Source organism: Ailuropoda melanoleuca, chromosome 18, assembly GCF_002007445.2.
Source record: "Ailuropoda melanoleuca isolate Jingjing chromosome 18, ASM200744v2, whole genome shotgun sequence".
Lineage (NCBI taxonomy): Eukaryota > Metazoa > Chordata > Mammalia > Carnivora > Ursidae > Ailuropoda > Ailuropoda melanoleuca.
In genome coordinates this window covers 25,538,787-25,565,789 of record NC_048235.1, presented here as the reverse complement: position 1 = coordinate 25,565,789, position 27,003 = coordinate 25,538,787, and the positions used below count along the sequence as shown (strand labels likewise).

The following is a 27,003-nucleotide window of genomic DNA, read 5'->3' as shown; positions in this document are numbered from 1 at the left end:
ATGACAATCCCTGTGGTGGGAACTGAATCCAAGTTTTTCAGACTCAGACTCTTGACTCCTAAATACTTCAGTGTGTATCTCTTAAGAACAAGGATATTCTCTTACATAACCACAGTACAATGATCACACTCAGGAAATTTTGCATCGACGTAGTACCATGATATATTATACAGGCCACACTTCAAATGTCACCAACTATCCTTTATAGCGAATTTTCCCCAATCCAGAATCCCATCCAGGATTAAGCCTTGTCTTTATTTCTTGTATTTCTTCAATATTCTTTAACCTGGAATAGTTCCTTTGCCTTGCTTTAATTTCAAGATATTGATAGTTTTTATTTTACTTTTTTAAACGATTTGTTTGAAAGAGTGGGGAAGGGGCAGAGGGAGAGAATCTTCAAGCCAAATCCCCAGCTGAGCACGGAGCCCTTGGCGGAGCTCATTCCTACGACCCATGAGATCATGACCTGAGCCAAAACCAAGAGTTGGACACCCAACCGACTGAGCCACCCAGGTGCCCCAAGTCATGGATAGTTTTTAAAGAGTACAGGCTAGTTGTTTGTAAAATTCCCCTCAGTGTGGGTTTTTCTGGGTGTTACCACGTGATTAGATTCAGATTACGGATTTCCAGCAGTCATACTACAAAAGTGAAGTCGTGTACTTCTTACTGTATCACATCGCAGGGCCCACAATGACAACTGTCTCATCACTGGCAGTATTCAACTTTGATCGCTTGGGTATGGTGGTGTCTGGCGCCCTGTAAAGTTACTTTTCTCCCTTTGTGATCAATAGCAATCTGCGGGGACATATTCTAAGACTGCATAAATAAGCTTTTCCCCATCAAATTTTCACCCAAATGGTTTTCACATTTACTGATGTTTAATGACACAAGAATTATCACTGATAGTTGCAAAATGTTGATTTTCCTAACTCCGTTGCTCCTCTACATTTACTACATGGCCTTGTACTGGAAGAACTTTCCCTTACATCCCTTATAGTACTTTCTAACCAGGAAAAAAAAAAAGCTTTAAAAAAAAAAAAAAGAAGTGGATAACATTTTAACTGGAGTGTGGTTAGTTCCCATTCCCCTTCAGTGTGCTGGGTCCAGCTTCTCTGTGACCTGGACCTTCATTTCTGGGGCTACAGCGAGGGCTCTCAGCCTGTGGGTGATCGGCTGGGTCATAGCCCTGCAGAAGGCGGCCTATCACCACACAAATTCAAGGCCCACTTACTCCTTTGTTGTGTAGTTGGTAGTTGCAGATATTCTAAAATGACACTCCAGTCTCTCTTGTTTGGGAGTAAAATGCTATTGTGTTTCCATCCCTACCCTACCTTTATGCTTAACTTGTGGATCACAAAAATATTTATTCTAATGTTTCCCAAACTAAATGTGCTTTAGATTCACCTGAAAGCTAGAGAATTGTTTAAAGCAGAGGTGGCTGGGGTCCGGCCCCCAGAGAATCCGATTTAGTATATCTGTATTAAAGCCCAGGAATCAGCAAATCCGCAATCCAGGTAGTCTGCGGATCAAACCTGGAGAAACATCACCCTCCAAAATAATGAAGGGCAAACCTCCCTTCCTCGAGAAGTTGGAGCCACTGGCAACTCCCAAGGCGCCCGCTCGGGAAAAGGCGGGTGAAACAAAAGAAGCCGTTCATCCTTCCTCGCCCCACCAGCCTTCGGAAACCTACTACATCTGGTTGATGCCACTCGGGTGCGGGGTCCCAGGTGCTGGGGTGAAGGCGAAGAGAGCTCCCTAACCCTGTCGCTTTGGGCGGAGCCGGCCGGCTGGCGCGCAGGGGGGCGGGGTGGGGGCGGGTCCCCCTCGGCGCCCTCGGGGCTGCGGCCAGGGAGCCCCACCCCTCCCTGACGCCCCCTCCCCCCGCGCCCAGGCCGGGTGCTTAGTCACCGTGAGGCTGCGCTTGCCCGGGGCCGGCCCCCCCTCCTTCCCCGGGAGTGCCCGCGCCCCCCCCTCCCTTTCGCGCGCACTTCCGCGTGCACTTCCGCGTGCATGGCCCTGCTGCCCCGGGCCCTGAGCGCCAGCGCCGGGCTGAACTGGCGGCGAGCGGCGCGCGCCTTCCCCCGCTTCCCGCTGCCTCTGCCGCCATCCGCCCGCGCCCTCTCCCGCGCCATGGCATGCAGGGAGGAGCCGGAGCCGCAGCCCCCGCCGCCCGCCGCCGGCGTCGTGGCCTCTTACGACTACCTGGTGATCGGGGCCGGCTCGGGCGGGCTGGCCAGCGCGCGCAGGGCGGCCGAGCTGGGCGCTAGGGCCGCCGTGGTGGAGAGCCACAAGCTCGGAGGCACATGCGTGAGTACCGGGTCCCTGGCGGCGCGTCCCGCAGCGCGGCTTTCTCTTCGCTCTGCAGGGGCAGCCTGTCCTCGTTGCTAGTGCGGTCCGTCCGTCCGGGGAAGGGCCCCCAGCGCCGCGCTGTCCGCTTTCCCACCCGCGTCTGAGGTCAGGGTCCCAGCAGGGTTAGAGGAGACAAGTGTAAAGGGCTTCCCTGCGGCTCCCAAAGCTAAGCCTTCGCCTGTTCCAGCCCAGGTGCATGCAGTGTGAACCGTAGGTGGTGAAATCTAACAACTTGACTGCATCCTCCCTCCTCAAGGTGGAAGAGTATGGTATTCTATGGTTGATCTCATCTCCAGATCCGTGGAACAGAACTGCCCGTGGAAAAACTGCAGCTGGCGTGGGGCGTCGGGGGTCGGGGAGCGGGATTGGGTACAGGCCCTTGAGGAATGCAGATCCAGATCCTCTCCCTTCAGTTCCTGGGGCAGAATGATTTACCGCAGTAGTTCTCACCCTTGACGGCACATTCGAATCACCTGAGGAGTTGGAAAAATTCTGCTGTGGGTTCCACTCCCGTGGCTTCTGATGTCACTCGTCTGAGGTGCAGCCTGGGCTTTGGGAGGGTTTCTAATCGCAGCTGATGTTGACAACCACTGACTACAGGTTACCTCCATGTAAGATTTACTCTTAATTGCATTCTCAGACCTTTTCCTTTTGTTTGTTTTGTCTCTTTTTTTTGGGGGGGGGTGGATTTTAAAACTGCCTCCAAAAAAGAGGGTCGTAAATCTTACGATTGAGAATCTTCATCATTAAAAAAAAAATTGTTCCCATGTTATTGGTGTGGCCTTTTCTGTCACAAGACTTGGGTGAGATACTTGCTGTTAATATTAAAATTCTGTATTCAAGAGTAACCTGGGATTGGGAAGGTTCTCCAAATTCTTTCGGAGACTTGTTTAAATTTTACCAAATTGGGAACTCCTTAAGGGCAGGGATGGGCTCATGTTTTTATGCGCCTCTTATCACCTTGACAAAATATCTTGCTCAATAACCCTACGTGTGATGAATCAAACGCAAAACTGACAGTTTGTGAAAGGGCTGGCTCCAGTGTCCAGTACTCATTTTTCAAGTTCAAAATGAAAGTGGGAATGGAGGAAAGGAAGAAGCCCTGGTAATGATCAACTTGCACCTTGACATCTTAGTGCAGACTCCATTAGAAGTCTGTCCCTGCAGAAAGCAGATTGAGGGGTGCCACCAAGAGGCCCCCTGGACAGCTGGTGAGAGCACTTGATGATTTCTCATTTTTTGTACCTCTTTTCTTTCTTTCTTTTTTTAAGATTTTGTTTTTAAGTAATCTCTACACCCAACATGGGGCTCGAATTCACAGCCCAGAGATCAAGAGTGTCACACTCTACTGACTGAACCAGCCAGGCACTCGTGTACCTCTTTACTTTTCTCAGTTTCTCAGTTTTCCTCCTCCTGCGTTCCATCATAATCCGCTGTGGCATCTTTCGTCCTTGCCTGGTTCCACTGATATTAATCAAGAAGGGGCTGGCCTCATTTTTAGGTTCTTGTTAGGAATATGAATACACTAAGAGGTAAATTACTTCTGAGATTGAGAGAATAATAGCTCTGGACAGTCAGCCATTTACTGCTGCCTTATAGAATGCCTGGCCTTGCTTGTATCATTCTGCTATGGCAACATTTCTTTTCTGGTAAGCTTTGGTATCTTGGGGGAAATCCTCTATTTCACATTTTCATGACATTCCATTTGGGTTCTTCTCAAGCTGACTTTTGGTTTTGAATTACAAGGAATGGTGTAATAAAATCTTTTTAAAAAGACAGGGGGGAGCACCTGGGTGGCTCAGTTGTCAAGTGTCTGCCTTCGTCAAGTGTCTGCCTTCGGCTCAGATCATGATCCCGGGGTCCTGGGATGAGCTCTGCATCGGGCTCCCTGCTCAGTGGGAAGCCTGCTTCTCCCTCTCCCACTCCCCTTGCCTTTGTGTTCCCTCTCTCGTGCTCTATCAAATAAATAAATAAAATCTTAAAAAAAAAAAAAACCCAGCAACAAGGAATGGTGTAGGTATGTGTTGAATATCAGATAATATATAACAATCGATAAGACAAGAGTTTAAATTGAAGAATTCTGGTTATCTAGGCTAGCCATAGTTGCAGTAATAAACTTCTGATGTCCAGTGATTTCCAAGCAGGTGCAGGGAAAAGGGAGGCCCTCTGAAGTAACACCATTTCATTTGTTCATGTCTTCATTTCCTATATTCTTAGTGCTAAGTACTTGGATTGAGGCTGGCAGAGAGAAAAGGGCAGATACAAATATTTGTAAAGCAAAGGTCCCTTCCCACAGGGAATTTGCAATATAGTGGGGAAGCAGCATGTAGACAGTCAACTCCAAAGTGAGTTGGTCTGTGTTAATTGCTGCCGATAGTAAAAAATTATAGGAAAGGAGAGTTGGACTCATCACTTCTGCCTGGGTACCATGGGATGGATGTTTTTGTGAAGGAGTGAGTATCTTTCTGGACTTGAGCAAGATGAGTACCGTTGTTTGATAGGGTAGGGTCAGAGGTAAAGGCCGAGAGACAGGTTATGTTGTGTAATTGAGTTTGGAGCAGAGGGTGTCTCATAGAAAGACACGGGAAGCTGATGGGTAGGTTGTGGTGGAAAAAAAAAAATACAGTTTCTGGGGGCTCTTGTCTGGCTTAGCCCATAGAACATGTGACTCTCAGTCTTGGGGTGGTGAGTTCAAGCCCCATATTGGGTGTAGAGCTTACTTGAATGAAGTGAACTGTGTGAAAGGGTTTTTGAGTGGGGGAGTGACTCAATAAAAGTGAATCAATAAAAGGCAGCCACTTAACCGACTGAGCCACCCAGGCTCCCCAGTGGAATTGTGTTTTGTTTTTAATTGTTTTATTCTTATTTGCTCATTTATTAATTCATATGCCAAGTATACAGGTACTTTTTTAGATGCTGGGGTCATAGCAGCAAAGAAAGCAGGTAAAAATCCCTGTCCTTGTGGAGCTTACATTGTAGTTGTTATCTGCAGTTTCTTAATTTTCCATGCAATATTTTTGTAATAATTGTTTTAAAGATTTTATTTATTTATTTAAGAGAGAGTGAGAGAGAGCAAAAGCTAGAGAGAGCACACACAGAGGGAGAGGGAGAGAGAGAAGCAGGGAGTCTGATGGGGGGCTCAGTTACTCTGGGATCATGACCCAAGCCAAAGGCAGAGGCTTAATCAACTGAGCCACCCAGGTGCCCCAATACTTTTAGCTTTATGAAACACTATGTGGACCTTGTTATTTTCATTTCATTTAGGATTGGACTCACACAGGTCCTTGTAGGAATTTGGGAAGCATTGTTCTGGTTTAGCACCCTTACTTTACTGAAGAGCAGAGTGAGTGTCAGCTAGAATGTGGTTGAAAACAAACCAAGCATACTCTAACCTATGGAACTGGCGGCCCGGCCGTCAGAAACTATAGCTTTGGTGTATTAGTATGGAGTAAACTGTGACTTGATGAACCTTTCAAGCATTATTCTTTACTACAGGGGAGGAACCTTCTTACCGCTCCTTCTTGGGAACCAGACATCATTTACTCCAAAAACAGTTAAGGGTCTACCACACTGGTCTTCACTCTGTAGGTCCTGATTTAGTAGGTGTGGTGTGAAGCAAAGCAGATGTATTTTTAAAGAGCAGCATTCTGATTTTGGTGTAACATGAGCCGGACACAGTGGCAGGGTCTTATAGGAAAGGGACAGTACGAAGCATTAGGAGGCATCTGGTGAATTCTGCATAACTATGCAGGTCAGATGACAATGAATTTGGTCCTAGAGACATTCATTTCCTAGTTTCATAATTTTATGCCTTCCAAAGTTGTCTACATAGTATGACTCTTTGCCTTGATTTTCTGACTTCCTCAATCTTCATTTTCTAGGAGGCTTTTTTTTTTTTTAAATTTCTGTGATCTGATAGAGTAGATCCCTTTTAAGGAAACATGCATTTTCTTTTATCTTTTTTTTTTTTAAAGATTTTATTTATTTATTGGTCAGAGAGACAGCACAAGCAGGAGGAGGAGGGGAGGGAGAAAGCAGGCTCCCCACTGAGCAGGGAGCCCTACGATGCAGGGCTTGATCCCAGGGCCCCGGGATCATGACCTGAGCTGAAGGCACTCACTTAACCGACTGAGCCACCCAGGTGCCCCAATAAGGTTTTTGGGTGTAGATTCTGCTCAGTGCTATCTTTCCCTTTTGAGTGATAAGGGTTGTTCTCCTCCTCCTGGTACAGGAGAGGGGTGAGGGATACCTTCACAAAGGGAAATTTATGCCCTGCTATTAGGCAGAAAGGGGGAAGGCAGAGAGGTCCTCCTTTGCTCTTTCTTAATTATCTTTAGCTCAAAATAATCTATATGTCAAAGTAGAATAGTTTGGAATGGCATATTCCGATTTCCTTTGGTTCAAAGTGAAAGAAGCAACAAGGGCCAGAATTGCTACTCAATTTCTAATGGATGAACCAGGTCAAGAGGCATGGGTAGCTCTCATAACACGATTCCACCCTTACACTGGTCTTTATTTTTCCCCATCGGGCAAAAAGTTGTAGGGTATGAAGTTGGACGCTTAAAGTGGGAAACTGAAAGAAATCATCTATTTTCCCCTAGAATTCAGTTAAAGATAGTAAACTCTTGTTGCCTATTGCAATGAAGTCATTTCTGAGGGTAGAAAAAGAAGTGAGATGATCTTTGAATTCAGTTTTTGGCATCTTCAAAACGCAAAGCCAAGGTGAATGAGAGCCTTCTGGGAGCTTTGTCTCTGTGGTTCGGTTCTCTACCTACGCACACGTGGGAAGAGTCAGCTTGAGGAACAGTTCTTTCTGATTTCCTGCTCCCTTTGCCCCAGGGCCTGTGGGAGCACACGTTCCAGTGTTCTTGCTGAGTGTACTGATTCTGTGATAAAGAGTAACCGAGTTCTTGTGGTATCACGTGCAGTTCTCACCGAGAGTTGGTACTAAGGGTTCATTACTGGGCCAAAAGCCTTCTCTTCTCTTCTCTTCTCTTCTCTTCTCTTCTCTTCTCTTCTCTTCTCTTCTCTTCTCTTCTCTTCTCTCCTCCCTTCTCCCTTCTCTCTTCTCTCTTCTCTCTTCTCTCTTCTCTCTTCTTCTCTCCTCTTCTTTCTTTTTTAATCGAGGTATAATGATATATAACATTGTGTTAGTTTAGGTGCACAGCATAATGACTCCATATTTGTATATACTGTGGAATGACCACCACCAGAAGTCGAGTTGAACTTGTCCCCATACATAGTTACAAATCTTTTCTTTCTTGTGGTAAGAACTTTTAAGATCGACTCTCTTAGGAACTTCCAAATATGCAATATAGTATTATTAACCATGCTGTACGTTACATCCCCATGACTTACTGATTGCATAGCTGGAAGTTTGTACCTAGTAGAAGCCTCCTTGATCAGTAATGCCACTGTGAACGGTGCTGCACAGTGCCAGTGGGGGAGGCCAGCAGGATAGGCAAGGGTTTTTAAAAGATGCCTGAGAAACAGGTTGTTCAGTAAGTAGACTGTTGTTTGTATGATTTATCTAGGCTGAAAACAATGACTTAGCAACATGTAAATCAACCGACCTTGGAGGTGATAGCATGTACTTTGATACTATGATGCCTATATCTCCACATAAGGCTGAACATATTTTTTAAAAAATTTAATGGTAAGAACACTTAACATGCAGTCTACCCTCTTCACAGATTTTTAAGCATCCAGTACAGTATTGTTGACGATAGGTACAATGTGGTTCAGCAGAATACCTAGAACTTACTCATCCTGCTTAACTGAAATTTTGTGCCTGCTGATTAGTAACTTCCCATTCCTCTCCCACCCCTGCCCAGACCCTGGCAACCACCCTTCCATTCTTTGGTTCTATGAATTTGAATATTTTAGATATCTCATGTTAAGAGGAATCCTGCAATATTTGACTTAGTTCCCTTGTTTTAGTGTAATGTTCCAAGGTTGAATATGCCTTTTTAAATGGGCTTTTACAAAAGGAGATCATACCTTCAGTATTTTTTTTTAAGATTTTATTTATTTGAGGGGCGCCTGGGTGGCACAGCGGTTAAGCGTCTGCCTTTGGCTCGGGGCGTGATCCCGGCGTTGTGGGATCGAGCCCCCACATCGGGCTCCTCTGCTGTGGGCCTGCTTCTTCCTCTCCCGCTCCCCCTGCCTGTGTTCCCTCTCTCGCTGGCTGTCTCTATCTCTGTCGAATAAATAAATAAAATCTTTAAAAAAAAAAAAAAAGATTTTATTTATTTGAGAGAGAGAGTGTGTGTGCATACACAAGCCTGGTGGGGGGAGGGGCAGAGGGAGAAGCAGACTCCCCACTGAGCAGGGAGCCCTACCCTGGGCTGGGATCATAACCTGGGCTAAGGCAGACGCTTAACCGACTGAGCCACCCACATACCCCAACATACCTTCAGTATTGACAGCCCTCAAAAACAGAAAGTTACCCTAATTTGTTTTGCGGGTTTAGAGTTTCATGAAGTGTGGCACACCTAAATTCGTGTCAAATAAAGGAGTGATCAGAAAGGGTGGGGTTAGTTGAAGTAGGCAAATCCTAATGTTGAAATTGGTCTTTTGATTTACCGTGTGGATTGTTTAATTTTTTTGTAGTAGGATTGGTGTAATATTGCTTTGTCATCTGCCTGAGAACCCACTAAATCTGCAGGGCCAGAAAAGAAAGGCTGCCTCGGAACCCCTCAGAGGTCCTATTTCTTTGTAAAGGTACTTTGAACAAGTCATAACAGAGAATGTTTCTTGTAGAGTGGATTGAAGGAATTTTGTGGAAAGACTAATGACCTTATAATTTAATAACCATTTTATTCACTCAGTGTTACAGCATTAGACATGAAATGAGGATATAGGATCCTAGGTCCTTTTCTTGTGGGGGGTGGGGAGTGGGGGATGTGGGGCCAGACATCACTGTTGTGGGCATCAGGGGGTAGAGAACTGACGGTCCAGAAGAAGTTTTGTCTTGTGTAGCTATTTGTGGGTTCCCCCTGGATGCCTCAGAGTAACAGTTCTTTTAAATTTGACAGCTGAAGGGCACTTGGGTGGCTCAGTTGGTTAAGCATCCAACTCTTGATTTTGCTCAAGCCCTTTGTCGGGCTCCATGCTCAATGGGGAGTCTGCTTGAGATTCTCTTTCTCCCTCTCCCTCCACCCCTCCCCCAGCTTGTGCTCGCTCTCTGTCTCTCTCTAAAATAAATAAATAAGTCTTAAAAAATAAAATAAATTTGACACCTGGGATTGAGAGGTCCACATTAATCTCATGTTCTGCTTAGCTAAGTCTTGAGCCAAACGATTTTATCTTATTTTAAAGATTTTATTTATTTGAGAGAGAAAGAGAACACAGAGGGAGAGTGAGAGGGAGAAGCAGACTCCCCGCTGAGCAGAGAGTCCGATGCAGGGCTCTATCCCAGGACCCTGAGATCACCACCAGAGCCAAAGGCAGATGCTTAACCGACTGAGGCACCCAGGCACCCCAAGCCAAAATGATTTTAATTCCAACCATTTTTGATATCTCTTGTATCACTTCATTTTCTTGCTTTATATTCTGCTTTACACGGCATACTTTTTTCTTTCTTTCTAAAGCTAGATGCCTCCCAGTCCTAATCTTTAATTGAAATCTGAAATTGGAAGGTAAAGACATGGATGGATTTTGGATGTTTAATATGTGTCAAGGTATGATTATGATTTATGATTAAAAAAATGTATATTTGGTCTTGGTCCCCATTCCTGGCACAGAGCTCCTAAAACCCTTTGGTGGATGATAAGAGTAATAAAGGTATCTTGATATTTATAACAAATGAATATTTCATTTGTTTTTAACCACTCCTGAGTTTATGTTAATGAGGTGACTTTTGGAAAGAACCTAAGGATGAGACCTGGTTGGCTAGAGAACCAACCTTGTGATTTGAGGGTTGGGATTTCATCCCCCTACCCCACCCTGGCCTCTAGGGAGGAGAGAAGGAAGAGAAGCTGGAGGTTGAATCAGTCACCAGTGGCCAATGACTTAATCTATCATGCCTATGTAAAAGAAGCTTCATTAAAAACCCAAAAGGGGGCGCCTGGGTGGCTCACTTGATTGAGTGTCTGAGTCTTGGTTTCAGTTGGGGTCATGATCTCAGGCTCCACGTTTGGGGGGGGGAGGAGTCTGCTTCAGATTCTCTCCCTCTCCCTCTGCCCCTCCTCTTGCTCACACACACTGTCTCTCTAAAATGAATAAGCAAATCTTTGAAAAGAGAAAAAAACCCAAAAGGTTGGGGTTCAGAGAGCTTCTGGGTCTGGCAAACACGTGGAGGTTGGGGGAGAGTGGTGTATCCCTGGAAGCCCCTAGCCTTCCCACACACCTTTCCCTGTGCATCTCTTCCACCTGCCTGTGCCTGGGTTACGTCCTTTTATAGTAAATTGGTAATCCAATAGATAAAATGTTCCTCTGATTTCCGTGAGCCACTCTAGCAATTAATCCAACCCGAGAGGGGTGTTGTTGGAACCTCCGAGAGTTGGTTTGGGGCATAGGTGACAACTGGACTTGTGATTGGCATTGCCGTAGGGACGGCCAGCAGGCTTGAAGGACCAAACCCCCAGTCTGTGGGATCTGATGCTATCTCTAGGTAGATAGTGTCAGAATTGAGTTAATTGCATGATGGTGTGGAAAAAAATACACACTTTGGAACTGGCATCAGAGTCGTAGAGGCACAGGGCCAAGTTGTCTCTTTCAGTCACTGTTGGTGTGAGGCTGATGAAATTTGACAAAGACAGGGATCTTTCTTCTGGTCTCCTTACCTAATCCAACCCCCAGGACGGTCAGGCATGCACTAAGTAGGTGTTCAGGATACAGTTGCTAATCCGTTGATGAGTTGATAGGGTTTTGCTTAGTGAGTGATGACTGGCCCAGCATATTCTAAGTGCTCCGTCCTCATACCAGTCTTGAACTAGATGGTAGGTTGCAAAAAAAGAAAACAGGAAACTGTCAAACTCTGATAGGAGACAAAAGCAGGGAACCCAAAAAGGAAGTTTGCTGTTAAGCTCAGGTGGCATTCTTGACAGGTGCAATTGTCAATGGGGCAAATCCTCATTTTACCATCGACATGGGCAATGTGAAGTTTTTACCTATCCAGGCAGAACTGAAGGGGAGAGGGCCTGGCCTAGAAACATGGTGAAGCCCCTGAATTTTGCCACATGTATCATCAGACTCTTCCCATGTTCTGTCCTTCTTGGGAGAGGCCCCTGTCTTCCCTGTGAGCCAATGCTGGCAGGCCAACTGAACCAGGTCGGGACAGGGAGTTCTTAGAGATGGATTGTCAGATTGCAAAGGAGGCAAAGCTTCTGGAGTGTCTCTGGAGTGGGGTGTACTTAGGAATGGGAGAAACTTGTCTCTAAGGCTTATCATTGGTTAATGCCCCCCTGGGAAATGAGGGCTCTGCAGGGAAATTTGCCAGGTGGAAAGTGTTGTATGTGTTAGGTCTTTTTTTTTTTTTAAGATTTTATTTATTTATTTGACAGAGAGAGAGAGCCAGTGAGAGAGGGAACACAAGCAGGGGGGAGTGGGAGAAGAAGAAGCAGGCTCCCAGCGGAGGAGCCTGATGCGGGGCTCGATCCCAGAACGCCAGGATCACGCCCTGAGCCAAAGGCAGATGCTTAACGACTGAGCCACCCAGGCGCCCCTGTATGTGTTAGGTCTTATCGGTTACGTGGACCCCTGGGAAGTCAGAGCCCTCAGAACCCATTACACTGGTGTCCCAGCCTGGGAGGCAAGCTTCCTGGCGTCAGTTGACTTATTCCTGAAAGGGAGCCAGCCACCAAGTGAATTTATCGCCTTCCTTTTCAGTAAGCCTTTTGTGAAGTTGGGGATCCAGCCGACTGCAGAAATAATTCAGGGGAGTCCATGTCATCATCAGATCTATCATAAATTAGAAAAGAGGTGCTTTTTTTCACATTCTCTCTCACCTTCTCAAATCCTCTGTATTACCATTCCCATTTTATGGAATAAGAAACTGAGCTCAGAGGTTTAGAAACTTACCCACCAACAGCCAGTAAGGGAGAGGGAAAGTTGGGATTCACACTCGTGTCTGTCTGACTCTATGCTTACGTTCTTTCTGACAACCTACCGCACTTGTCGTCTAGAGAGGAAGAAGGGTTGAACATGACTGTGCAGAGCTTTCCACCCCTGGCTTCCCCAGCTCTATTGATAATATGGCTGTTTTCTTCCCTTCCAAGTCAGAGGCATCTGGTCATCAGTTGTGTTGTGCTGAAGTGTAACCAGGCTTCTAAAATCAATGGAGGGGAGCCTGGGTGGCTCAGTTGTTAAGCGTCTGCCTTCAGCTCAGGGCGTGATCCCGGCGTTCTGGGATCTAGCCCCGCATCAGGCTCCTCTGCTGAGAGCCTGCTTCTTCCTCTCCCGCTCCCCCGCTTGTGTTCCCTCTCTCACTGGCTGTCTCTCTGTCAAATAAATAAATAAAATCTTTAAAAATAAATAAATAAAATAAAATCAATGGAAAGGCCTGGAGGCCTATTACTAGGATCTGCCAAAACAGGGCAAGCTGTATTTCCTTCTTTCTTTTATTTTTTTTTTAAGATTAATTGAGAGAGAGAGAGACAGAGGGAGCAGGGGGAGAGGGAGAAAAGCATATGAGCGGGGATCCTGACACAGGGCTGCATCCCAGGACCCCGAGATCATGACCTGAGGAGAAATCAAGTCAGCAGCTTAACCATCTGAGCCACCCAGGCACCCCAGGGTGAGTTGTATTTCAAGGTCATGGGCTTCTTTTCAGTTATAGCCCAATCCCAGACCCAAAGTGTACTGTGCTGGAATATAGACTCTTTGGCCCAAAAAGGTCACAGTTTTCCACCCTCCTCTTCCTCTGATTTCTAGCCCAAGGCTTCAGGGAATGGAATGATTATGTTAGGGAATGGAGTGATTCTGCTGCTGACCCTTGAGTCAGCATCTTGGATAGGCTGAGACTCTGGTTGGAACTGGAGGCTCCATGAGAATAAGGACCAACTATAACTATTTAGGGCTTTGTTTTGCATAATGCCTGACACAAGTGAATGAATCCTTAATCAGTACTTCTGAATGAATGAATGGTTGCAAGTTAAAACACTATGGAAGGGAAAAAAGGCAAAAACTTCTAAAAAGCAAACCAAAGTTAGTCATAACACTTGGCACGAGTAAAAGGCCATCTTGGCCCTTAGAAGAAGCATGCCCCCAACTTTTTAAAAAATTGCCTTAAATAACTTTCAGATAACATCAAATGTACATGAGGAATAAATTGATGATGTCTGAGAGTAGTTCAGAACATTTAGTGCTTTATGACCATTTAAATTGCTTTTAAAGGTTCCTGGGAAGCCGGAGAAGGTTGACTGTAGGACAAATGGAGTGTATTTATTTAGTGTATTGAAATCTTCTGTGCTTTTGGAGAAATTGGTTTTGAGTCTGTCTTCATTGAAGCCTCTTGGTGAACTTAGGGTATAGAGTTGTGCATAGAAGGGACCGGGAAGCCCTCTGCCAGCCAGATGAACCGGGAAAAGCAGGTCTGATGATAAAATCATTGCCACCAAGGGGCTGAGATTCAGCTGCCTTCCTCTCTTCTACCACATAGGAAACACCTGTCTTCCTCCTTCCTTAGAATTTGCTCATTCCTTCTATTTCCATAACTCCAATACTTGGGAGTTGAGAAATAGCATATCCTCTGCTTAGACAGATGGCAGGGCAGCGTAAGGAGAAAGCCATAACTTATTCTAATTGCTAATATAAAGTACTTTCTGAATAGCCTGCTTGTAATGCTAGTGTAGGTGATTCCTTTATTTTATGAGGCTTGAATTCTTCATCGTTCTCTCAATCCTGTGAGTTCCCACTTCTGTTGCCTTCTGAATCCTTATTGTAGCAAAATCTCATAAAAGATCCAAGATACAACTAGATAGTATATGTCCTGTCTCTTTCTAGGAGAAAAACCTCCAAATGACAGATAGCTTGAAACTGTAGAGAAACATAACTCACTCCTTTATAATTCCTGAGTGCAGAATAATGGGAAATAATAGGATTATAATGAAATTGCAGGAGGTATGCTGAAAGTAAAAGAATAGCCGGTGACTGTTCCTAAGACCTTCTTTTTCAAATCTTTGAGATCTCAATGAGATTTGGGCAGGTTTCTTTTACTCTAGCATTTCATATAAAATCCCTTGGTAAGTGCATACGTATGTAGTTCAGATTTCTCTGCAGGATGCCCAGAAAACATTCTGTAAGAAGTAGGCTTGTACTCTTTGGGCTGATAGGGAGCCAACCTAGTTCCGTATGGTCATGATCAGCAGAGCTATAAGCGCCTGATATAAATTATGTCCAGAAGCCACCAGTATTTAAATATTCAGTCTTTAGTCCATGCCAATAGGCATGAGTGAAAACATACTGATTTTTTTAAGGATATACATTTGAGACCTCATCTTGATTTTGGCTCAGGTCATGATCTCAGGGTCGTGAGATCAAGCCCCACATCAGGCTCTGCTCTGGGCATGGAGCCTGCTTAAGATTCTCTCTCTCCCCCTGATCTTCACACCAGCCCTCCACCCCCACTCATGCTCTCTCCCTCTCTAAAAAAAATTTTTTTTTAAATCTCATAACTTCATTGTAATGGCCAAGATGTCACCCAATACCTCCCAGTCAGCATTTATAAGATTAAAGGGTATCAGGAATACACATTACATGACAGGTTTCCAGAGCTGAGTGGGTCTCTAATTTGCCCTTCAAAAGAGTGAGGTCATTCTAGTTTTCCTTCTGCAGCCAGCTCCTCTGCTAAGGCACACCGAGGGTTTACCCAGTCAGCCAAGTACAAATTTCTTCATCCTCAGGGCAGTTTTAATCAGTCTTACTCTTTTAATTTTTTTATTGAATTCATTTGACATATGTGTCAACACTTGCATAAGTTTAGGGTGTACAGCATGTTACCTTGATACATTTATATAATATGACTGTCCATGTAAGTATATTTATCATGTTACATGATTATAGTACAATATTATGGTCTATAGTCTAATTAATCTTACTCTTAACCCAACTTTTTTTTTAAGATTTTATTTATTTGACAGAGACACAGCTAGAGAGGGAACACAAGCAGAGGGAGAGGGAGAAGCAGGCTTCCTGCTGAGCAGGGAGCCCAACGTGGGGCTCGATGCCAGAACCCCGGGATCATGACCTGAGCCAAAGGCAGGCGCTTAATGACTGAGCCACCCAGGCGCCCCTTTTTTCCATGTTACAAATTTTAGCATGTGATCAAAAGGAAATAAACAGATGGAAACAAGAATTTGCATGTAAATATGTACCACAGCTTGTTTACGGGGACTGTTGGGAAGAATTTCTCTCTAGTCTGAGGGATATGAATAGTTGTTTTCTTAAACAACGGGTTAGTTTTTATATGACATCTTACAATTGTTTGTGTTTTGACAGCTAGAAGGCTCAGAATCGAAATTGTGGTCTGTCTCTAGCAAGCATATAAGCATGGATATGTATAAGCAAGTATATATATATACACATATATATACGTACACATATATGCACATACACATATATACACACATACATAGATAAATATATGTGTGTGTATATACATATATATGTGTGTGTGTGTATATGTGTATATATATAAAAACAGCACCGTTGAACCTTACTGCTTGATTCTTCATCTTCCTATGGTCCTGAAAAGTAATGTAGATTTCTGCCAGAGAATTTTTCAAAGGGGCATCCTGAGGGTTTTACCCAGCAGATGCCACAATAAGTTTTCCAGAAATCCTCTAGACCAGCTGCTCACGTGTTTCAATTACCCTTATTCAGCTGGTGGGTCCTCTTACCTCCTGCTGCTGTTTCTCTTCTGCTTCGGACACCTGGGTTCTGTGCAAGTTCAGGCGTGGGCCACCTCCTGACCTATACCAGCCCTGCATTGCATAGCCCCATGGACGTGAAATTATTTCCTCTGTCTTTCTCAGTGACTTTTTCTTGAGAAAATGCGGACAAATAAAATTCTCTGCCTCATCATATAAGGAAAAGATTCATATCTTTAACAACGCCGTGATTGAAAAAAGGTAGTAACTGTAGAATGGGATGTAGAATTTAAGGAAGTCTCCGGGTTGATGCTTAGGGTTTGTTTCTTGCAGGTTTGTGTGATGATTGGAGTTTAATATTCCTAAACTTTGTCCTTTTTTTTCCCTAGGTGAATGTTGGATGTGTACCCAAAAAGGTAGAATTTTTATTTCTTCTTCCTTCCACACTCCCTTTTACATCTTTGATAAAGCAATGCATTGATTTATTAGCTTAGAGTGCGTGAGTGAGATTATATCTAGGTCCAGTACTTAGGACGGGTCCATCTGCACAGGATGGCTTTTTCTCAATCTAAATTACTGAATGGAATCTTCTTAAGGATTCCCATTTAATTCTGTAGCCTCATGGATTCTGTTAACAACTGTGGTGGTTTTCGTTCCTAATATCTGTGGTGTAGGGTACATGGAATGAACTTGTCCTTCACCTGTGACAAAGAGGAAAAACATGGCAGCTCTTTTTCCAAAGCTGCATCTTGCTTATACTGGCAAATAATTTTACTCCACATTTGAATGTGCTTTCAAACCATGTTATAATCCTAAACTTAAAGCCTTTTGTTCCTGAGATTACATTCTAAACTGGAATTTTTTTTGGTAACGAGTAAGCAAATATTCCTAATCTCTTCAGTGACTCATACCTGAGTATAATGCCAGGAGGGTTTTTTTTATAATCTGCTCCCTAGTGTAGGTAGGTGGGATTTGGGTTTTGGGGTGTGTTTTGTTTTGTTTTGTTAATCATAGGAAAATTTCTTTTTTTCTGTGGGACACTTTTCCTCCATTATTTTCTTTCCCTTTGGTCTGATTTTGGAATCTGTTCTAATTGGAGTTGAGCAATTATGATGTATGAATTATGTAAATCAGTTATAAGGTGATTTTATGTAGTTTAAACCAGTTACGGTAGTAAATCTTTTGATTGGTGCTACCTCATTATTTAAAAATATTATCTGGGCACAGTAGCCTGAATTTGTAATATTTTGTTCCCATATATTATGTTTCATTTATTCCTTCTCTTCCAATCACACGTGCAGGACATTTACCTTATATTTTCATAGGGCTCTACTGACTTCAAAGAGCTTTTGCGTTCTTGAAGATCAGTTGGTAATTGGGTGAACAGACCGAAGCCTGGAGTAACTGCCCTCCAGAAGGGTGGAGTGGGGCAGCAGTAGAGAAGGAATCCGATGGATGGGGCTGCTACTACCTTGATTAGGATGAGCCTAGAAATCCAATGTGGTTCATATAGAACTTCTCCGGAGGGTGTCTGAGGCTATGGCATCATATATAATAGGAATTGAAAGTCAATAAATACGGTACCTCATGATGGGATGACGTGTAGTGTGTTTCTTAAAATAGCCTATTTTATTTCGTAGTATTGACAAACCTTTCAGATGTATTATTTAAGAAAAACAATCTAGCAGATAAAATGGTTAATTCCGTATTATATGAATTTCACCTCAATTTAAAAAAACGAGCAGAATCCAGCAGGTTCATCAATGACTCATCTTTAGGCATAAAGGGAGAGCGGTACAAAGAAGGAATCTAAGGCTTGTCAAGAATGGAGTCTCAGGCTTGTCTGATAAAGAAAAATGATAGTTTGTCTGTCAGCCAGAGTTCCGGATGCCGACTTGAATTCAGTCGTCATGATGATCACTTGGCATAAAAGCCCTTTACGGGTTTTAGGCTGCGTTCCACAGAGATGCAGCACACCTGTGAGTCCCCGATGTCTGATTACACACGTCCTTAACAAGGACATGTTCAGAGGTGCCGAGTTTGTAACAGGGACTGATTCTCTTAAGGTTTTCAGTCCTCTACTTGATCTCATAGCTTCTTCTAAATCACTTTACTTTGAAGCCACAGGTGCAGTAACATTTCCTAGAACGAATCACAGAGGACAGGGCTTCAACAAATCTGAAACTTAGAGGTTGTAAGCAATACTAAATTTTACCGGAAGGACTGGGAGTCTTATAACATCCTGCTTCTACAGCGTTTATAAAGTAAGGGATTTAATAGAAAAAATTTCCCGCACCATTTCAGCAGCTTCCTTACAACATCTGTCTGGTCATATTGCCGAACTTTTAGAATGTTTAGTTTTATTTTTAGTTGAAAGTTCGTTATTTTTATCTGCTACTATGTAGATACCTTTCATGCATGATTTCTTTCTTTCCTCGGGACTTATGTATTACTGTTGTGGCTACCTTTATTTTTATTTTTTTGCAGGTAATGTGGAACACAGCTGTCCACTCTGAATTCATGCACGATCACGTTGATTACGGCTTTCAAAGTTGTGAGAGTAAATTCAGTTGGCGGTAAGCATTAATGCTCAGAGGGTTCTATTTACAAATAAAAATATTTTTTCTTTCATAATTAAATGAGCCATAAACTTTTTTGGGAGGGCGTTACTGTGGTAAAACATATGTAACATAAAGTTTTGGAGGTGATGGCTCTATCTGTGGCCTAACGATTGTGATGCTGTTTTTACAGGTGTATATGTCTCTCTAAACTCGGTTGTATACAGTAAACAGGAGGCCAGTCTTACCTCAATAAAATGGCTTTCAAAGAGACACAAAGTCCATATTAGCTATTTTTAAGTTGTCAATACAGGGCCATTAAGTATATTCACAGTGTTGTGCAACCATTGCTAGCATCCGTCTCGAGGACTTTCCCACCATCCAGACCAGAAACAAGGCGCTCATTAAACAATAACTCATCTCCCCTCCTCCCAGCCCCTGGTATCACTATCCTATTTTCTGTCTCTATGAATTTGCCTATTTTAGGTGCTTCATATGATACGTGTCCTTTTAAGCCTGGCTTATTTCACTTAGCATAATGTTTTCAGAATTCATCCATGTTGTGGCATCTGTCAGAATTTCATTCCTTTTTAAGGCTGCAAAGTATTCCCTTATGTTCGTACCACATTTTGTTTATCCATTCATCCTTCAGTGGACTCCTAGGTTGTTTCCACCTTTTGTCCACCGTGAGTAATGCTGCTGTGGACATTGATCTACAAGTTCCTGCTTTCAGTTCTCTTGGGTCTATACCTAGAAGTGAAATTGCTCGGTCAAACGGCAATTTTATTTATTAATTAATTTATTCATTTTTTAAATTTTTATTTTTTTCCCCACTCTGCCCCCCTCAAATGGCCATTTTATGTTTAACTTTTTAAGAAATGGCCATAAACTTTTAGAAGCCATCAAATTTTCGAATTTTTCAAAATTTTCGGAAATTCATTCATTTATTCAACAAATATTTATTGAGGGGCCACTAAGTACTAGGCACTATTGCCAAAGCAGCTCTCCCTGTCTTCTTTGCAGAGGGAAATTGACATACCATGGATGCCCCCTGAACATCCTCCCTGGAGTAGAATAAGGCTTCTCTACGTATGGCAGAGCAGATGGACATGGGGGAGGGGGCAACTGCCTTCAGAGACACTCATGGGGTTCCTGTTGACTGTTCTCTGTGTGTGTGATTCTCTGCTGATAGGGGTGCTCAGGGACAGATGCCCCAATCGCTAACTGAAAGAAGAGAATCCTGTTCTCAGTACTGACTCCAGTTTCATTACAGCGTAATAAAGGAAAAGCGTGATGCCTATGTGAGCCGCCTGAATGCCATCTATCAAAATAATCTAACCAAGGTGAGTGCGCTGGGCTTGGAGCTTGGAGAAGGAGCTGTTCTCTGCTGGAGTGTGCTCCCACTCTGGCCAGACAAAAACATAGCCTTTGCACATATCTCTTGTTTCTTTAATTTCTTTTGCAGTTAATGATTTTCAGGTTGACCTGCCAGAGCGAGTCTCTGACTCAGGAAGCCAGTCTTTTTTCTACAGAGTGGGCAGCACGTGCCATGATTGGTGGACCAGGTCTCCCATGATGGCCGTCCCCTGAGTAGGTCTGGCCCTCCAGTTAGTTCCAGAAACCAAAAACATAAGATACTGATTTATACGACAACGCACAAGCTTATTAATCCAAATCAGAAGTAACTGCCTCGCTGGAAAGCTGCCATTGTTCATTTGCTCACAGCAACCTTGTCCTTGGTGGCTAGATGTGCTCGGGAGAGCAAATGATGGTTCAGACAGTTGTTTTTATGAATGAAGTGTGATCAAGAGCATTGAGCAAAGTGTTTACCTTCAGCAAATATATATATATATGTATATATATTTGCTAGTCTGAGGCTTTTTCTGCCTTGGTGCCTAAATGTCATGCTTCTTCCCCTGGGGGCTGCTGGAGACTGGACAAATGGTGCACCATCCAGCTGTCCCTTTTCTTTTTTTCTCTAAGAGAGGGAGAGAGAACGAGCTGGGGGAGGGGCAGAGGGAGAAGCAGACTCCCCGCCAAGCAGGGAGCCTGTCGTGCGGCCCAGTCCCAGGACCCTGGGATCATGACCTGAGCTAAAGGCAGGCACTTAACTGACTGAGCCACCCAGGCATCCCCAGCTGTCCTTTTCTTCACAGTGTATAGCCCACCACCTTTCATTTGCCTTTATGGTTTCACTTTGCAGTTTCTAAGATTTCTGCATAGCTTAGATTGTTTTTAGATCAATAGATTGTTGGTGATCTTTGGGCCACCATAATCTCATTGGCAACATGTTTATAAGCCAAATCTTAGGGTTGAGTTACTTCTATAAATGGCTAACCTCATATATTTTTATATTAATTCCTATTCATTGGGTTTATTTTTTTGGAGGGTGATATTTTCTGACCTTAATCCCCAATTCAAGGGGGAAGTATTTGGGGCCTTCAGGCCCCTCTACATTGACAACAAGAGATTTTAAGACCGTTAGACATAAGCATAGAGGTACCACTTGGTATACTAAAACACCCACATCAATTTTTCTTTTTTTTTTTTTTTTTAAAGATTTTATTTATTTATTTGACAGAGATAGAGACAGCTAGCGAGAGAGGGAACACAAGCAGGGGGAGTGGGAGAGGAAGAAGCAGGCTCATAGCAGAGGAGCCTGATGTGGGGCTCGATCCCATAACGCCGGGATCACGCCCTGAGCCGAAGGCAGACGCTTAACCGCTGTGCCACCCAGGCGCCCCATCAATTTTTCTTTTTAATGGAGTGAGCTAAAATACTTTTGCCGAAGAGCTAGGAAAATCACTCTGGGAACAGCTTTTTTTTTTTTTTTAGTATTCGCAAATCTAGGTGTATAGTCGAACTTACTGTGTGTGACCTTATGGGAAAGGAATTACTTGATCCAGAAACTGAGAATAGGAAAGGAAACTTTCTGTCAAGTAGCTTAGGAAATGAAAATAAAAATTATATCCTTTCCTCCCTGACATGATTATTATTGCCAGTTGACCCCTACCCCTCTTTGTCTGGCACCCTGTGGGAAACCGTTCTCTCCTGAGGAAGGTTTTTCTTGTGGCTTCTTGCACTGATCTTGATTCAGGATGGTTAAGCAGGGCATCTGAAGAGCAGGCCTGGAGGGCTGTTTGGGAAGGAGGAAATAACTTAATTCAGAACCAAGCATGTTCTGAAATGTTGAAATACGCCCTTTTGGGATTAAGCTCCCACGATTCCATTGTCCTGGTAAGTTGCCCACATTTGCTTGCTGATACACGTATCACGACTTCAGAAGCCAGCCTGCTGGCCCCGAACAGAGGCCTCAGCACACAGGACATAAGAGTCTGAATTCTCAGCATCTCCAGCGTAGAACTTCATTGTGGTGGCATTTTGTGGTATTCTTCCATTTTGTTTGAGGAAACAGAAGCATTGTATTTCCCTCCGTTTTCGCCTCTACTTTCTTCACCGTTATCCTTTTGTCTTTCTGAGCCTTCTGTCCCTCCTGCAGACCACCCACCATTCTTCAATGTGCTTTCATTGGAAGTGAGGAGGACTTCCTCGCTCAGCTCCTGGGGACAGAGATGGAGGGTTTCTCCCTGTGGAGGTGACTGGCACATATTTTTTTGGTCTCTGGATTTTGGCCCCAGATAGCATCTTTATTTCTTCTTACGGCACACTTCCAGTGTCACATGGCAAGCCCCTTACCTGAGTGTCAGTGAACAGATGTTCTGCAGAAACTCAGACATTACTAAGTTGTCTTGGCATCAGCCAACCTCAAATCCAGATATCCTTTGTGGAGAAATGGAAAGAGCTGATACGTTGCACCAGGTGTTTTTCTTGTATCTTGAGCACAGGCTAATGTCACGGTCCCTTCTCCAGTCCCATATAGAAATCATCCATGGCCACGCAGCATTCACGTGCGATCCCGAGCCCACAATAGAGGTCAATGGGAAAAAATACACTGCTCCTCACATCCTGATTGCCACAGGTGGCGTGCCCTCACGTCCTCAGGAGAGCCAGATCCCCGGTGAGTCTTCTCAAGGCAAATACTGGTTGTTAACAGTCAAGCGGAGTATACTGTTGTCTTCAGCCTTATACGCCGTGCCAGGGGATCTGCCAGTTCCAGGTCTTTCTCTTGGACAAGGCCACACGGCCATGAGAGAAGGTCTCTGCAGAGCCTAAATGTAATTGGCTTCACTGGTGCCTAGTACTGGGGCAAAGAAAGATATTTCTTCCAGCTCCAAGCTCACACATCCTACAGGTAACACAGGGGAAAAATCAGCAAAGGATCTCATCCTTTCCTTCTCAGCATGACAGAGATGGTGACCCACCTGGATTTGTCACATGGGTGGTTATTTACAAGACACGTTCTATAGTTAACTGTTTTGTTCAAGGAAGTGAAATCTTGTACGGATGTAACTTAATGACCTGTTAAGCCTTCTTGGTATGTGTAGTTTTCTCTCTTACATAGAGAATTACAGAATTAAAGCAGTAAGGAATTTCAGATAGTCCTATTCACTCTTGCATTTTATGCACCACAAGGATAAACCATGAACATACTGCCTTATTCTCACATAAGAAACATGGTTCGTGTCTTTCTCTCCAGCTGGATTATAAGATCTTTTTGGGCGGTGATCATAGCTTATACGTATTTTGTATTCTCCCTGGATTGGCCTCCTAAGATCCATGACTAACCTGAATTTATATGGGAAATTTTGAGTATATTTGCATTTATGTATTTTGTTCTCTCTGGGGAGAGGATCCAAAACTTTTCACCAATTTTTAAAGGGGGGTTCATGACCCCTCAAAGGTCAAGAGCAACTACTGTAAAAGATAGTAAGATACTGTTCTCAAGGACCTTAAAATTTAGTTGAAAGATTGGACAGAAGCATCCTAATATGAAATAGTCTCCAAGATTGATTGATAAGTGAAAAAAAAGCAAGGTGTGGAACAGCGTTTATAGTATGCTGCAATTTGTGTCTTTTTCAAAAGGCAGGGAGACTCTCTGTATGCACTGGCATATCTCTGGGAAGATACTCAAAGCCGTGTGATGCTGACTCCCTCTAAGGAGAGGACTAGAGGTTGGGGGTGGGAAAGACTTCTGCTTTTCACTAGATGCTCTGCTGTGCTTTTTGAAAATTTAAAATATATACATTTATTAATTTAAAACATATAATAAAAACAGATGCAAAGAAATAAAAGGTCAGTGTTCCAAGGTTATTTCTAGACAGTGACGTTGGGGTGCTCACAGGGGGGACAGATTACCGTGGGATGGCATCAACGAAAAAGACTTCCCAGGAAAGGTGGCTCACCAATTGAGTGGTACGTGCCGAGGAAGAGGAAGACCGAAAGAACCAGTGGGTAATAAAGATGTCTTCAAAAGATATTCAGCCAATTTTACCAGTTTTTCCAGTACTGAAGTTCTGGGGGCACATTCATTAAGCTGGGGCCGGATGGTGGAGACTTAGAAAGTCAAATGAAGGAATTTCTACAATTACCGACAACTGGGTCAGATAACTGTTAGCTTATAAATAGGGTTGTGACAAGATCTAGGTGATAATTTTAGAAAACTAATCTGACAGTGACTCACAGAGGAGGGAGATCAGTATAGAAAGCTGTCACAGTAGAATGTATGGGAGGTGACAATATGGTTCTGAACGCCAGCATTAGCATCTGACCTGTAAAGGAACAGCTCAGTTCTGCGGATGGTTACTGAGCCGCTGCTGTGGGCCAGGCATTAGAGAGGAGGACAGGCCTAACAGCCTCAGAAGGAAACATCAGCTACCGTATTTCATTGATTCCAGGACATATTTTTTAAAAAGTGTATTCATCACATCTGAAATCAGGATGTGTCCTTTATCTTTTTTTTTTAAGATTTATTTATTTTTTTTAAAGAATGAATTTATCAGAGAGAACAAGAGTACACAAGCAGGGGGAGCAGCAGGCAGAGGGAGAAGCAGACTCCCCATTGAGCAAGGAGACCGATGCAGGACTTGATCCCAGGACCCTGGGATTATGACCTGAGCCAAAGGCAGACGCTTAACTGACTGAGCCACCCAGGCGTCCCTATTTATTTATTTTAGAGAGAGAGAGTACAAGCAGGAGGGGCTGGGAGAGGGAGAGAGGGAATCTCAAGCAGACTCCACACTGAAGGTGGAGCCTGATGTGGGGCTTGATCTCACGACCCTGAGACCATGACCTGAGCTGAAATCAAGAGTTGGACGCTGAATCAGTTGTGTCACCCAGGCACCCCTGGATGTGTCATTTAATCATGGTACCTCGAATTTGGCAAAGTGCAATATTTTTATTAATTGATGAAATATTGTGTGGGGGGCATTGAGAGAAGGAATCCTAGATTGACAACTCAGGATTTCCTTTAGATTATTGGTGGAAGATGGTCCATTTAACTGAGGTGGTAAACTTGAGAGAGGGATACGGTTGGGACATAAAGTTAAGATTCAGTTCTAAACATATTGAGTTTGAAGCAAAGTAGAGTTATATAGCGGGGCAGTTAGAAATATGGGACTGGAACTTGGGGAGAAGGTCAAAACTGGAATATTTGGAAGGCCTCCACAGTGAGGGGTGAGTTGGTAGAAACCTTTGAAGAAAAACACAGAGCCAAGGCTGAGCCGAGGGGCTCAGGCCTGCATTAGGGGACAGGAGAATGAAACAGCCAGCAGAATCTCTTCACGAGAGCCGAGAAGTTCTTAGCTCCTCAGAGGAATGTGATAGGTGGTCGTCACTGCTCTTATTTCTAGAGAGAAAACGAAAATGTGCACTCAGGGAAGACTGGGTTGGCAGCTTCCCAAGTGGAGACTTTGACAAAACTTGTCAGAACAGTACACAATGGCAGAGAAAGCGTCTGGGTCCTCTACAAAATGTTGATATTGTTTTACAAGAGAAGGCTCAGTGTGTGTGATCTGTATGCATTTTCCTCCGTAGGTGCCAGCCTAGGAATAACCAGTGATGGATTTTTCCAACTGGAAGAATTGCCTGGGTAAGCTGTTCATTCTTCCTCAGTCTCTCCAGCTAACCTTTCTTCTACCTCCCATTCCCAACTGTTGAATGCAGGCATTGCTTGAATTTTCTTCACCTGTTTCTCTTTTTTATGACCTTGGGTATCTCACCCCCAATACCCCAGTGAACAACTCATTTTTTTTGTTTTTTGGGTTTTTTTTTTTTTTTAAAGATTTTATTTATTTATTCGACAGAGATAGAGACAGCCAGTGAGAGAGGGAACACAAGCAGGGGGAGTGGGAGAGGAAGAAGCAGGCTCATAGCGGAAGAGCCTGATGTGGGGCTCGATTCCCATAACGCCGGGATCACGCCCTGAGCCGAAGGCAGACGCTTAACCGCTGTGCCACCCAGGCACCCCTGGGTTTTTTTTTTAAGATTTATTTGTTTATTCGAGAGAGAAAGAGAGCAGGGAAGGGCAGGGGGAGAGGCAGAGAAGCAGGCTCCCCGCCAAGTGCAGAGCCGACGTGGGGCTCAGTCTCACAGCCCTGAGATCATGACCTGAGCCGAGATCAAGAGCCAAATGCTTAACCCGATCACGACCTGAGCCGAGATCAAGAGCCAAATGCTTAACCCACTGAGCCACGTGGGCGCCCCCTGACTCAGATCTTTCATGACAGTTTTTAGGACCAGAATCAAATACAGGGTGGTTTTGAAGAATAAATAGTAGAGTCCTAAGACCATCATCTTTCTTCAGCTTTAATACAGCATCAGCTGCCGATATGTCTCCAGTAACTGATTCCGGCTTCCAGAGCAGCGAGTGCAGAGGGAGCCCCCATAAATAAAGGCTCTGTCACTGTCACAAAAGAGGTTTTCTGAGTTTGTCCTCGAGGTGTGTCTGTGCAAACAACCTTAGTAAACGTCCGTTATGGATTTAGATACGTAGGGAAAAAATCCGCTGTGGAAGATTGCTTCTCTGACTTGAAGAAGCTGCCAGTGGTGGGCTTTCCAGGTTGGAGAGAGCCTCCTTGCGCTCGCGAGATACCTCGGAGCTGGAGGAGGGACCGTTTTGGCTCAGGACTGGCCTTTACCTCCGTCTGAGTAGCACTGACTCTGGAATCAGTATTGCTCAACACTGCCGCTCCCTCGCAGCGCTGCCAATCCCGTTTGGGGCCTTCATCCTATGTTTTTGTAAAGGCCTTCTTGGAGGGTGACGAATACTCCATGTCCGTACCTTAATTCACCTGGAGCCGCAGACGGTGAAGCAGGGGCAAGAGGGCTTCTTTGAGTTTCGTAGCTGCCGCGGAAACTCCCCGTGAAGACACTGGGAGCTGGCACTC

General features: G+C 44.1%; 1 protein-coding gene across 2 annotated transcripts in view; it reads left to right on the top strand.

Annotated features, from left to right (window-relative positions):
- The first annotated feature begins 1,965 nt into the window (after window positions 1-1,965).
- Window positions 1,966-27,003, top strand: part of GSR (glutathione-disulfide reductase) — a 41,794-nt gene continuing 16,756 nt past the window's right edge. The window contains exons 1-6 of one of the 2 annotated variants that reach the window (XM_034647544.1): window positions 1,966-2,307; window positions 16,550-16,576; window positions 18,648-18,736; window positions 19,992-20,061; window positions 22,589-22,736; window positions 25,652-25,706. In XM_034647544.1, coding sequence (XP_034503435.1) covers window positions 2,011-2,307; window positions 16,550-16,576; window positions 18,648-18,736; window positions 19,992-20,061; window positions 22,589-22,736; window positions 25,652-25,706 — 686 coding nt within the window. In that variant the 5' untranslated portion in view covers window positions 1,966-2,010. The remainder of the gene's footprint in view (window positions 2,308-16,549; window positions 16,577-18,647; window positions 18,737-19,991; window positions 20,062-22,588; window positions 22,737-25,651; window positions 25,707-27,003) is intronic. The other variant, XM_019801344.2, reaches the window with a different exon arrangement.